This window comes from Salvelinus fontinalis, chromosome 9 (genome assembly GCF_029448725.1).
Source record: "Salvelinus fontinalis isolate EN_2023a chromosome 9, ASM2944872v1, whole genome shotgun sequence".
Classification (NCBI taxonomy): Eukaryota; Metazoa; Chordata; class Actinopteri; order Salmoniformes; family Salmonidae; genus Salvelinus; species Salvelinus fontinalis.
Window position 1 is genome coordinate 5242756 of NC_074673.1, and position 14250 is coordinate 5257005.

At 46.1% G+C, this 14250-nt stretch overlaps 1 protein-coding gene across 2 annotated transcripts in view; it reads left to right on the forward strand.

Moving 5' to 3' along the window:
* The first annotated feature begins 11074 nt into the window (after window positions 1-11074).
* The window catches only part of LOC129861945 (anoctamin-3-like), a 110301-nt gene continuing 107125 nt past the window's right edge, over window positions 11075-14250 (forward strand). For both annotated transcript variants that reach the window (XM_055933171.1, XM_055933172.1), the window contains exon 1: window positions 11075-11362. In XM_055933171.1, coding sequence (XP_055789146.1) covers window positions 11317-11362 — 46 coding nt within the window. In that variant the 5' untranslated portion in view covers window positions 11075-11316. The remainder of the gene's footprint in view (window positions 11363-14250) is intronic.

Sequence of the window (14250 nt, forward strand, 5' to 3'; positions counted from 1 at the left end):
ACAGATGGAAGAGGCCTGCTGAACTGTGAGGAGACCAGATGGTATTTCTCTCTGGGACTAGAGACTACAGACCACTATCCAAACCACAGACAAGTATTTAATGCAGTGCCTGCTGTAGCCTACAGACCTGCTAGTTGACCAATCACAAAAGTGTTATCAATTCAATTGAATCATACATATCCTCTCTGTCCATTGTTCCATTGTGTGTAGTTAAACATTTTAGGGTATATATCCTCTCTGTCCATTGTGTGTAGTAAAACATTTTAGGGTATATATCCTCTCTGTCCATTGTGTGTAGTAAAACCTCTTAGGGTCTATATCCTCTCTGTCCATAATGAGTAGCAAAACATCTTAAAAATATCCTAAGATAACAAGCCGATTTGACCGATTTGTAATAATCAGTGAATGGAGCCAGACTGGACTTGTGATTGGCTGCTGCTGGCCCGTTGACATTGAAAATCTGACCAATGACCTTGGCTGGCAGACAGAACGACCGTTAGTTCCATTGTCGCCTAGAAGGAATATGATTGGGTAGAACCCGGACTATTCTGTTGTATTATAAGTGTTGTTTTTGTCCTCTAAAGCAGGAATCTTATTCTGTCTGTTTATCCGTTATTATTGTCGTCTGCGTTGAAGGATGTGATGATGAAATGAGCGTGAAACCGTATGAATTAGAGAGAAAATATTTAGAGGAAAGATAGCTTACGGTTGTCCTTGTATGGTTTGCAATGGACTCAATGAAGGAACATGTGAACATCAGGAGATACTGTAACTTACTTGCAGGGTTATGTTGTATATGAGAATGTTGTATATGAGAAATATCTGCTGTTCGATTACCAAAATGATGAAAGTATGCTCACTTTAGGCCATTTAAAAAAATGGCCGCCAATCAAATAGTAAATCTATCCCCTTTCTCTACGAAGTTCTGTGGCGTCTTCTGTAATTTCATACGACAATGTTTCTGATTCTACATTTATGAGTAGGGCGGAATGTTATTTAAAATAAGGGTTACACGAAGAAAATCTGACCTCCCTTTTGAAATGAAAATGACCTCTGACCTCCCTTCAGCAAAATATATTTCACCTAAACCCTCCCTGAACACAAGAAATAAAAAAGTGAGCCTCCCCTATATACCCCCGAAATAATAATTAAACAAAGTGGATAGCAGAGAACATCTTTACCGTTTATCGTCACTTCTTGGACAGACAAGAGACTTTTGATATGTAGTTTTATAAACTGTTCTTCATCTTGTCAGCATTAGATGGCAACTCAGGAGTTTGAGCTCCACACAGCTGCGGGCCAGAAGGTTGTGGGGTCACAGACCACCGTGGACAAGAGTAGTGGTGGAGAGATCTCTTTTATAGTAAAAGCATTGCATTCATTTATCATCGTATTTGCAATTCTACATCATTTTACATATTAACAGAATATGTTTTTAATACCACACAAATGACAACGTAAGAAAGATAGTCCTATGTGTTGATCTGATCATATTTCTCCAATGCTAAAGCAGTATGTGGTGTTTACAACTAAACTGATCCTGTTTGCAAATAATTAATTCTTCAACGTCATTAGGAATCTCAGTATGTATGGTACTTCCCCAGACAGAGTGGGCCTCCCTTTCCACCCCAGACAGAGTGGGCCCTCCCTTTCCACCCCAGACAGAGTGGGCCCTACCTTTCCACCCCAGACAGAGTGGGCCCTACCTTTCCACCCCAGACAGAGTGGGCCCTCCCTTTCCACCCCAGACAGAGTGGGCCCTCCCTTTCCACCCCAGACAGAGTGGGCCCTACCTTTCCACCCCAGACAGAGTGGGCCTCCCTTTCCACCCCAGACAGAGTGGGCCCTCCCTTTCCACCCCAGACAGAGTGGGCCCTACCTTTCCACCCCAGACAGAGTGGGCCCTCCCTTTCCACCCCAGACAGAGTGGGCCCTACCTTTCCACCCCAGACAGAGTGGGCCCTACCTTTCCACCCCAGACAGAGTAGGACCTACCTTTCCACCCCAGACAGAGTGGGCCCTACCTTTCCACCCTAGACGGTAGGCCCCACTTTTATTTCAAGGCCTACCTTCAAACTCAGTGCCTCTTTGCTTGACATCATGGGGAAATCAAAAGAAATCAGCCAAGACCTCGGGAAAAACAATTGTAGACCTCCACAAGTCTGGTTCATCCTTGGGAGCAATTTCCAAATGCCTGAAGGTACCATGTTCATCTGTACAAACAATAGTAAGCAAGTATAAACACCATGGGACCACGCAGCCGTCATACCGCTCAGGAAGAAGACGCGTTCTGTCTCCTAGAGATGAACGTACTTTGGTGCGAAAAGTGCAAATCAATCTCAGAACAGCAGCAAAGGACCCTGTGAAGATGCTGGAGAAAACAGGTACAAAAGTATCTATATCCACAGTAAAACGAGTCCTATATAGACATAACCTGAAAGGCCGCTCAGCAAGGAGGAAGCCACTGCTCCAAAACCGCCATAAAAAAGCCAGACTACGGTTTGCAAGTGCACATGGGGACAAAGATTGTACTTTTTGGAGAAATGTCCTCTGGTCTGATGAAACAAAAATAGAACTGTTTGGCCATAATGACCATTGTTATGTTAGGAGGAAAAGGGGGATGCTTGCAAGCCGAAGAACACCATCCCAACCGTGAAGCACGGGGGTGGCGGCATCATGTTGTGGGGGTGCTTTGCTGCAGGAGGGACTGGTGCACTTCACAAAACAGATGACATCATGAGGCAGGACAATTATGTGGATATATTGAAGCAACATCTCAAGACATGAGTCAGGAAGTTAAAGCTTGGTCACAAATGGGTCTTCCAAATGGACAATGACCCCAAGCATACTTCCTAAGTTGTGGCAAAATGGCTTAAGTCAAGGTATTTGAGTGGCCATCACAAAGCCCTGACCTCAATCCATGGAAAATTTGTGGGCAGAACTGAAAAAGCATGTGCGAGTAAGGAAACCTACAACCCTGACTCAGTTACACCAGCTCTGTCAGGAGGAATGGGCCAAAATTCACCCAACTTATTGTGGGAAGCTTGTGGAAGGCTACCCAAAACTTGTAAACTTCTGTAACTTCTGTATGTAAACTTCTGACCCACTGGGAATGTGATGAAAGAAATAAAAGCTGAAATAAATCATTCTCTCTACTATTAGTCTGACATTTCACATTCTTAAAATAAAGTGGTGATCCTAACTGACCTAAGACGGGTCATTTTTACTAGGATTAAATGTCAGGAATTGTGAAAAACTGAGTTTAAATGTATTTGGCTAAGGTGTATATAAACTTCCGACTTCAACTGTAGGTCTATAGCATACCTTCTGATAACCCCTCAATTCGAGTCCTGATTTTAACTTAACAGTGACGAAGTGAAACCATGTTTTTAGAAATATTTGCAAATGTAATGAAAATGAAAACACATCTAATTTACATAAGTATTCACACCCCTGAGTTAACCAGAAAGACTCTAAGCTGTAATCACCGTCTAATGTGATTCTAACATGTATTAAGTCTCTAAGAGCTTTGCTCACCTGGATTGTACAATATTTGCCCTTTTAATCTTTTTTTTTTTTAAATGTCAAGCTCTATCAAATTGGTTGTTGATAATTGCTAGACAACCATTTTCAAGTCTTGCCGTAGATTTTCAAGCAGATTTAAGTCTAAACTTTAACTCGGCCACTCAGAAACATACTGTCTTCTTGGTAAGCAAATCTAGTGTCGATTTGACCTTGAGTTTTAGGTTATTGTCCTGCTGAAAGGTGAATTAATCTCCCAGTGTCTAGTGGATAGCAGACTGAACCAGGTTTTTCTCTAGGATTTTGCCTGTACTTAGTTCCATTCTGTTTCTTTTTTATCCTGAAAAGCTCCCCAGTTCTTAACAATTACAAGCATACCCATAACATGATGCAGCCACCACTATGCTTGAAAATGTGGAGAGTGGTACTCAGTAATGTGTTGTATTGGATTTTACCACAAACATAACACTTCGTATTCAGCATCAAAAGCCAATTGCTTTGCCAAATTTTTTGCAGTATTACTTTAGTGCCTTGTTGCAAACAGGATGCATGTTCACAAATATTTTTATTCTGTAAAGGTTTCCTCCTTTTTACTCTGTCAATTCGGTTAGTATTATGGAGTGACTACAATGTGGTTGATCCATCCTCAGTTTTCTCCTATCACAACTATTAAACTCTGTAACTGTTTTGAAATAACTATTGGCCTCATGGTAAAATCCCTGAGTGGTTTCCTTCCTCTCCGGCAACTGAGTTAAGAAGGATGTCTGTATCTTTGTAGTGACTGGGTGTATTGATACACCATCCAAAGTGAAATTTATGACTTCACCATGTTCAAAGGGATATTCAATGTCTGCTTTTTTAATATTGATCGATAGGTGCCCTTCTTTGCGAGGCATTGGAAAACCTCCCTGGTCTTTGTGGTTGAATCTGTTTTGAAATTCATTGCTCGACTGAGGGACCTTACAGATAATTGTATTTGTGGGGTAGAGAGATGAGGTAGTCCTTCAATAATCATGTTAAATACTATTATTGCACACAGAGTGAGTCCATGCAACTTATGTGACTTGTTAAAACATAATTCCACTTCGACATTATGGGTTATTGTTTGTAGGCCAGTGATACAACATTGACATTTAATCCATTTGAAATTCAAGCTGTAACACATGAAAATGTGTAAAAAGTCAGAAGGTGTGAATAGTTTCTGAAGGCACTGTATATACCTACAGCCTAATTTTGTCTGTCAAAAATCATTTATTTCTTAAATAGGAATAAATAGTCTCCAACGCAAAGCCCTAAAGGAATTGTGAAGAAACTGAGTTTAAATGTATTTGCCTAAGGTGTATGTAAACTTCCGACTTCAACTGTATCTGTGACCAACAGATGCACATCTGTATTCCCGGTCATGTGAAATCCATAGATTAGGTCCTAATGAATTTATTTCAATTGACTCATTTCCCGTATTTAAACTGAAACGCTATTAAATCTTTGAAATTGTTGCATTTTCCGTTTTATATTTTTGTTCAGTGTAAAATGAAAACTGTTGAAATTAATTATTGTTATTTGAATTTGCATACTTTCAGCACCATGATAAAAAAATACAAACTTTATTTAAGTCAGTTAAGAACAAATTCTTATTTACAATGACAGCCTAGGAACAGTGGGTTAACAGCCTTTTTCAGGGGCAGAACGGCAGATTTTTACCTTGTCAGCTCGGGGATTCGATCTTGCAACCTTTCGGTTACTGACCCGAAAGCTCTTTCCACTAAGCTACCTGCCACCATGAGCAGCCCATGGTGCGTGACTGCTGCTTCAAGTTTCAGCACCACAATGTACAATATATTAATCGGATCTGGCTTAATAACTCTGATAAAGACATCATGGGCAAGAAACATTAATACAAATATATATATACATATTTTTTTTATAAATAAAAATCAATTATATTAGTAGCAAGTCATCAAAGTTGACATCCGGTCCTCCTTCTCAACTTCACACTCTCCTTCTCATCTTCACACTCTCCTTCTCATCTTCACACTCCTTCTCATCTTCACACTCTCCTTCTCATCTTCACTCTCCTTCTCATCTTCACACTCTCCTTCTCATCTTCACACTCTCCTTCTCAAACTAAACAGAACACAGGCTATATGCTATGCACGCAAGATATTGCATTTTTAGGGGGGGGGGACCTAATCAAATTATTTTCTGAATAATTCTTTGGCTCTCCTCCTGAACTGCCCCTATAGCCTTTTCACAGCACAGAATTGGTTAGGCAGCACACAAACAAGGACGTGATTAGCAAGAGCAGAGTAGACTGGTGCTCCTGGTTGGAATATCCATTAGTTTAATTTACACCATCCCAGCACCTATCTTATACATATAACTAACTATGCTCTGTGCTTCTCCCAGCATGCACTTCATAGCCTATATCCTATATGTCAGGGGTGGGAAATTCTAGTCCTTGAGGGCTTGATTGGTGTCACAGTATTGCACCCAGCTAACACACCTGAGTCCAATAATCACCTAATCTTGACCTTCCGTTTAGAATGTAATTTGATTTTTATTTATTTATTTTTATTTTACCGGTATTTTACCAGGTAAGTTGACTGAGAACACGTTCTCATTTGCAGCAACGACCTGGGGAATAGTTACAGGGGAGAGGAATGAGCTTATTATTAGGTGACCGTGATGGTTTGAGGGCCAGATTGGGAATTTAGCCAGGACACCGGGGTTAACACCCCTACTCTTACGATAAGTTCCATGGGATCTTTAATGACCTCAGAGAGTCAGGACACCCGTTTAACGTCCCATCCGAAAGACGGCACCCTACGCAGGGCAGTGTCCCCAATCACTGCCCTGGGGCATTGGGATATTTTTTAGACCAGAGGAAAGAGTGCCTCCTACTGGCCCTCCAACACCACTTCCAGCAGCATCTGGTCTCCCATCCAGGGCCTGACCAGGACCAACCCTGCTTAGCTTCAGAAGCAAGCCAGTAGTGGTATGCAGGGTGGTATGCTGCTGGCATGCTTGATTCATCAGCTATGTTTGCTAGGGGATGGGGGAAAAGTGTGCCACCAATCAGGCCCTGGAGGACTGGAGTTATCCACCCATGACCTATAGCCTATGGATCATTTGATTGAGACCACACTAAATAGCCTATTGATATTGCACACCCAGCAGAGGCACAGGAATGAAACATTAGGAACACCTGCTCTTTCCATGACCTAGTCCTAGACTGACCAGGTGAATCCAGGTGAAAGCTATGATCCCTTATTGATGTCACTTGTTATATTCACTTCAATCAGTGTAGATGAAGGGGAGGAGACGGGTTAAAGAAGGATTTTTAAGCCTTGAGACATGGATTGTGTATGTGTGCCATTCAGACGGTGAATGGGCAAGACAAAATATTTAAGTGCCTTTGAATGGGGTTCGGTAGTAGGTGCCAGGCGGACCGGTTTGTGTCAAGAACTGGAAAGCTGCAGAATTTTTCACACTCAACAGTTTCCCATGTGTATCAAAGAAAGGTCCATCACCCAAAGAACATCCAGCCAACTTGACACAAATGTGGGAAGCATTGGAGTCAACATGGACCAGCATCCCTGTGGAACGCTTTAACGCCTTGTAGAGTCCATGCCCTGACGAATTGAGGGCAAATGGGGGTGCAATTCAATATTAGAGACGTGTTCTTAATGTTTTGTCCACTCAGTGTATAGCCTGATAAGACACTAATTCTAAAACTCTGAGAAATATTGACATTTCATCAATTACAAATTTCATCAATTATAAATTCCATGACCCTCCCCCCGGACTAGGTTAGACCCTCCCCAGGTTAGACCCTCCCCCCGGACTAGGTTAAACCCTCCCCCCGGACTAGGTTAAACCCTCCCCCCGGACTAGGTTAGACCCTCCCCCCGGACTAGGTTAGACCCTCCCCCCGGACTAGGTTAGACCCTCCCCCCGGACTAGGTTAGACCCTCCCCCCGGACTAGGTTAGACCCTCCCCCCGGACTAGGTTAGACCCTCCCCCCGGACTAGGTTAGACCCTCCCCCCGGACTAGGTTAGACCCTCCCCCCGGACTAGGTTAGACCCTCCCCCCGGACTAGGTTAGACCCTCCCCCCGGACTAGGTTAGACCCTCCCCCCGGACTAGGTTAGACCCTCCCCCCGGACTAGGTTAGACCCTCCCCCCGGACTAGGTTAGACCCTCCCCCCCGGACTAGGTTAGACCCTCCCCCCGGACTAGTTTAGACCCTCTCCCCGGACTAGTTTAGACCCTCCCCCCGGACTAGTTTAGACCCTCCCCCCGGACTAGTTTAGACCCTCCCCCCGGACTAGTTTAGACCCTCCCCCCGGACTAGTTTAGACCCTCCCCCCGGACTAGTTTAGACCCTCCCCCCGGACTAGTTTAGACCCTCCCCCCGGACTAGTTTAGACCCTCCCCCCGGACTAGTTTAGACCCTCCCCCCCGGACTAGGTTAGACCCTCCCCCCCGACTAGGTTAGACCCTCTCACCGGACTAGGTTAGACCCTCCCCCCCGGACTAGGTTAGACCCCCCCCCCCCCCCCCCCGGACTAGGTTAGACCGGACTAGGTTAGACCGGACTAGGTTAGACCCTCCCCCCGGACTAGTTTAGACCCTCCCCCCCGGACTAGGTTAGACCGGACTAGGTTAGACCCTCCCCCCGGACTAGGTTAGACCCTCCCCCCGGACTAGGTTAGACCGGACTAGGTTAGACCCTCTCACCGGACTAGTTTAGACCCTCCCCCCGGACTAGGTTAGACCGGACTAGGTTAGACCCTCCCCCCGGACTAGGTTAGACCCTCCCCCCGGACTAGGTTAGACCGGACTAGGTTAGACCCTCTCACCGGACTAGTTTAGACCCTCCCCCCGGACTAGGTTAGACCGGACTAGGTTAGACCCTCCCCCCGGACTAGGTCAGACCCTCCCCCCGGACTAGGTTAGACCCTCCCTCCGGACTAGGTTAGACCCTCCCTCCGGACTAGGTTAAAAAAATAAATGCTAAACCTTGACGGAAATTGAAATTTTCCTCCAGGTTCCCATTCTGTCCATCCCTTGTTATGAATTATTAGAGTAACAATTTAGAGCAGCTGTTTTTATTTTTAACCTTATTCAGGATGTGAACTCCATCAGATATCACAGTGTGATGCCAAAGCTCTTCCTCTATCCTGTGTTTTATTTTTATACAAACCAGGAGTCTCTCCTGTACACGTAGAATAAACATCGGTCTAGGTATCTAGAATATAGATTCATAGAATCTAGTCCTTGAGAATGAATAGAATCTAATCTATGATCATGAATATAATGATATAATCCATGAGAAGGAATAGAATCATAGAATCTAGTCCATGAGAATGAATAGAATCATAGAATCTAGTCCATGACCATGAATAGAATCATGTCCATGAGAATGAATAGAATCATAGAATCTAGTCCATGAGAATGAATAGAATCATAGAATCTAGTCCATGACCATGAATAGAATCATAGAATCGTGTCCATGACCATGAATAGAATCATAGAATCGTGTCCATGAGCATGAATAGAATCATAGAATCGTGTCCATGAGCATGAATAGAATCATAGAATCGTGTCCATGAGCATGAATAGAATCATAGAATCGTGTCCATGAGCATGAATAGAATCATAGAATCGTGTCCATGAGCATGAATAGAATCATAGAATCGTGTCCATGAGCATGAATAGAATCATAGAATCTAGTCCATGACCATGAATAGAATCATGTCCATGAGAATGAATAGAATAATAGAATCGTGTCCATGAGCATGAATAGAATCATAGAATCGTGTCCATGAGCATGAGTAGAATCATAGAATCATGTCCATGAGCATGAATAGAATCATAGAATCGTGTCCATGAGCATGAATAGAATCATAGAATCCTGTCCATGACCATGAATAGAATCATAGAATCTAGCCCATGAGCATGAATAGAATCATAGAATCGTGTCCATGAATAGAATCATAGAATCGTGTCCATGAGCATGAATAGAATCATAGAATCTAGCCCATGAGCATGAATAGAATCATAGAATCGTGTCCATGAATAGAATCATAGAATCGTGTCCATGAGCATGAATAGAATCATAGAATCGTGTCCATGACCATGAATAGAATCATAGAATCGTGTCCATGACCATGAATAGAATCATAGAATCTAGCCCATGACCATGAATAGAATCATAGAATCTAGCCCATGAGAATGAATATATTATATTCCTTTGTGTTCTCTCCTCCCACTAGGATCCCCACAGCAGGAAGAGTATTGCAGCACAATCTATCCTGGTTTAGCCTGCTTGACCTGTCTAACCTGGTTTAGCCTGCTTGACCTGTCTAACCTGGTTTAGCCTGCTTGACCTGTCTAACCTGGTTTAGCCTGCTTGACCTGTCTAACCTGGTTTAGCCTGTCTTACCAGTCTATCCTGGTTTAGCCTGTCTTACCAGTCTATCCTGGTTTAGCCTGCTTGACCTGTCTAACCTGGTTTAGCCTGTCTTACCAGTCTATCCTGGTTTAGCCTGTCTTACCAGTCTATCCTGGTTTAGCCTGCTTGACCTGTTTAACCTGGTTTAGCCTGCCGGACCTGTCTAACCTGGTTATGCCTGCTTGACCTGTCTAAACTGGTTTAGCCTGCCTGACCAGTCTAACCTGGTTTAGCCTGCCTGACCTGTCTAACCTGGTTTAGCCTGCCGGACAAGTCTAACCTGGTTTAGCATGTCTAACCTGGTTTAGCCTGCCGGACATGTATAACCTGGTTTAGCCTGCCTGACCTGGTTTAGCCTGTCGGACATGTCTAACCTGGTTTAACCTGTCTGACCTGGTTTAGCCTGCCTGACCTGTCTAACCTGGTTTAGCCTGAAGAAACTCCAGGTGTAGCAGAGCCCCATGGGATGAGATGGGGAGCATCTCTCTTCCTGTCTAAAGCCTTTCATTGGCTTCATAACAGCAGGTAACTGCCTCAAAGCCATATAGGCTCTCGCTATCTCAGGTCATCCTCTCACTAGTCCCATGACAGTAAACCTACGGAAGACAACCCAGGTAATGCTGCCAGTCAGGACACCCCCAGGTAATGCTGCCAGTCAGGACACCCCCAGGTAATGCTGCCAGTCAGGACACCCCCAGGTAATGCTGCCAGTCAGGACACCCCCAGGTAATGCTGCCAGTCAGGACACCCCCAGGTAATGCTCCCAGTCAGGACACCCCCAGGTAATGCTGCCAGTCAGGACACCCCCAGGTAATGCTGCCAGTCAGGACACCCCCAGGTAATGCTCCCAGTCAGGACAGACAATTAGTCGATGATGGTGTGGTGAGGGTGGTAGACCTAAGAACTTTGTCATGATGATATTTTATATAGGAGAATGGATATTATTATTGTTTAAAAATATATATATTTTCAAAAAGACTGGTTGTTTTACAGAGAAGAATCAGTAGCCTAAATTCAGAACCAGGTTCGCTGTGTGCGGAAAAGGGGGGGGGGGGGGGCATCACGGGACCGCCCACCGGCCCGTTACCATAACAACAGCCATGGATGGGGAGCAGCATGTGGAGGGAGGAGAGGAGTACAGGTGTTGATCTGGTTTCCGTAGGGCTTTATTCATCCTTGCTGTGATGACTGGAGGCTACTGGACATGGAGAGCAGCTGTCAGAACTCCTACGCTATCTCACCATAGTTTCCCATGTATTCGGTAACCTTGCTTTTCGAAATACGGAGTGTATAATTTCCTTTACGGGGAAATAATTATCAACAACCAAACGGTACTATGGTGCATCACTCGGGATCCACACAGTCCTTCAAGCAGCAAAACGGTTAGTAGTTATGAGTGTGTTAGTTTCGTTTTTGATTTAGTCGTTTTGCTTTTTTAATGTGATGGTCGAAGTGGACTTTTTGTACCTTGTTTACTAGTTTGGGAATTCCGTTTTTTTTTTTGGAATGACGAGCGGTCACGAGCGTGCACCTCTGCTTCATTCCCTCCGCGCGCTATGATAACAGGGTCTCCCTGGAGCGGGTGACACCGAGATGGTGCAGGCTGTTCTCTACAGTCTGAAATCATGTAAGGACATTTTGTCCATTTCTTGTCATTTTACCATTGAAATAAATAGACTTTTGACGAACAATCACATTTCTATTGATTCTACATGATATTGATGAGCCAGGCTAAATAAGCCTCAAATCGTACTTAAAAAAAATAAAAAATCTGCATGCGCACATAAATCGGACATATAATTGGTAGTTTCACACTTGTTTTCATAGCCTATCATCATTGGCAGTCTACTCCCTATGTAGAGCACTACCTGGGTCTAGGCAGGCAGCCTATAGAGCACTACTTTTGACTGGAGCACACTACCTGGGTCTAGGCAGGCAGCCTATAGAGCACTACTTTTGACTGGAGCACACTACCTGGGTCTAGGCAGGCAGCCTATAGAGCACTACTTTTGACTGGAGCACACTACCTGGGTCTAGGCAGGCAGCCTATAGAGCACTACTTTTGACTGGAGCACACTACCTGGGTCTAGGCAGGTAGTGCGGTTACGCGTGCGGTTACGAGCGTTTAGGGAAATAACCGAAAGGGCACTGGTTCGAATCCCCGAGCAGACTAGGTGAAAAAAAAAATCTGTCTGTGCCCTTTGAGCAAGGCACTTAGCCCTAATTGTTCTTGTGAATCTCTCTGGATAGGAGTGTCTGGTAAATGACTCAAATGTAGAGCCTCTCTGTGATAATTCAGAGCCAGTACCTTGAGTGGTGCTCTTAGTAAATCCACACACAGCATGTTATTATCTACAGGCTTCAAGTGGCACCCTCTTCCCCCATACAGCTCTGGTAGAGTGGCACCCTCTTCCTCCATAGAGCTCTGGTAGAGTGGCACCCTCTTCCCCCATAGAGCTCTGGTAGAGTGGCACCCTCTTCCCCCATAGAGCTCTGGTAGAGTGGCACCCTCTTCCCCCATACAGCTCTGGTAGAGTGGCACCCTCTTCCTCCATAGAGCTCTGGTAGAGTGGCACCCTCTTCCTCCATAGAGCTCTGGTAGAGTGGCACCCTCTTCCTCCATAGAGCTCTGGTAGAGTGGCACCCTCTTCCCCCATACAGCTCTGGTAGAGTGGCACCTTCTTCCTCCATAGAGCTCTGGTAGAGTGGCACCTTCTTCCTCCATACAGCTCTGGTAGAGTGGCACCCTCTTCCTCCATACAGCTCTGGTAGAGTGGCACCCTCTTCCCCCATAGAGCTCTGGTAGAGTGGCACCCTCTTCCTCCATAGGGCTCTGGTCAAGTGGCACCCTCTTCCCCCATAGAGCTCTGGTAGAGTGGCACCCTCTTCCCCCATACAGCTCTGGTAGAGTGGCACCCTCTTCCTCCATAGGGCTCTGGTCAAGTGGCACCCTCTTCCCCCATACAGCTCTGGTAGAGTGGCACCCTCTTCCTCCATAGGGCTCTGGTCAAGTGGCACCCTCTTCCCCCATAGAGCTCTGGTAGAGTGGCACCCTCTTCCCCCATACAGCTCTGGTAGAGTGGCACCCTCTTCCCCCATACAGCTCTGGTAGAGTGGCACCCTCTTCCCCCATAGAGCTCTGGTAGAGTGGCACCCTCTTCCTCCATAGAGCTCTGGTAGAGTGGCACCCTCTTCCCCCATACAGCTCTGGTAGAGTGGCACCCTCTTCCCCCATACGGCTCTGGTAGAGCGGCACCCTCTTCCTCCATAGGGCTCTGGTAGAGTGGCACCCTCTTCCCCCGTACAGCTCTGGTAGTGGCACCCTCTTCCCCCATAGAGCTCTGGTAGAGTGGCACCCTCTTCCCCCATAGGGCTCTGGTAGAGTGGCACCCTCTTCCTCCATAGAGCTCTGGTAGAGCGGCACCCTCTTCCCCCATACAGCTCTGGTAGAGTGGCACCCTCTTCCTCCATACAGCTCTGGTAGAGTGGCACCCTCTTCCTCCATACAGCTCTGGTAGAGTGGCACCCTCTTCCCCCATACAGCTCTGGTAGAGTGGCACCCTCTTCCCCCATACAGCTCTGGTAGAGTGGCACCCTCTTCCTCCATACAGCTCTGGTAGAGGGGCACCCTCTTCCCCCATACAGCTCTGGTAGAGTGGCACCCTCTTCCTCCATACAGCTCTGGTAGAGTGGCACCCTCTTCCCCCATACAGCTCTGGTAGAGTGGCACCCTCGTCCTCCATAGAGCTCTGGTAGAGTGGCACCCTCTTCCTCTATAGAGCTCTGGTAGAGTGGCACCCTCTTCCCCCATAGAGCTCTGGTAGAGTGGCACCCTCTTCCCCCATAGAGCTCTGGTAGAGTGGCACCCTCTTCCTCCATACAGCTCTGGTAGAGTGGCACCCTCTTCCCCCATAGAGCTCTGGTAGAGTGGCACCCTCTTCCCCCATAGAGCTCTGGTAGAGTGGCACCCTCTTCCTCCATAGAGCTCTGGTAGAGTGGCACCCTCTTCCCCCATAGAGCTCTGGTAGAGTGGCACCCTCTTCCCCCATAGAGCTCTGGTAGAGTGGCACCCTCTTCCCCCATACAGCTCTGGTAGAGTGGCACCCTCTTCCCCCATAGGGCTCTGGTAGAGTGGCACCCTCTTCCCCCATAGAGCTCTGGTAGAGTGGCACCCTCTTCCTCCATAGAGCTCTGGTAGAGTGGCACCCTCTTCCTCCATAGAGCTCTGGTAGAGTGGCACCCTCTTCCCCCATACAGCTCTGGTAGAGTG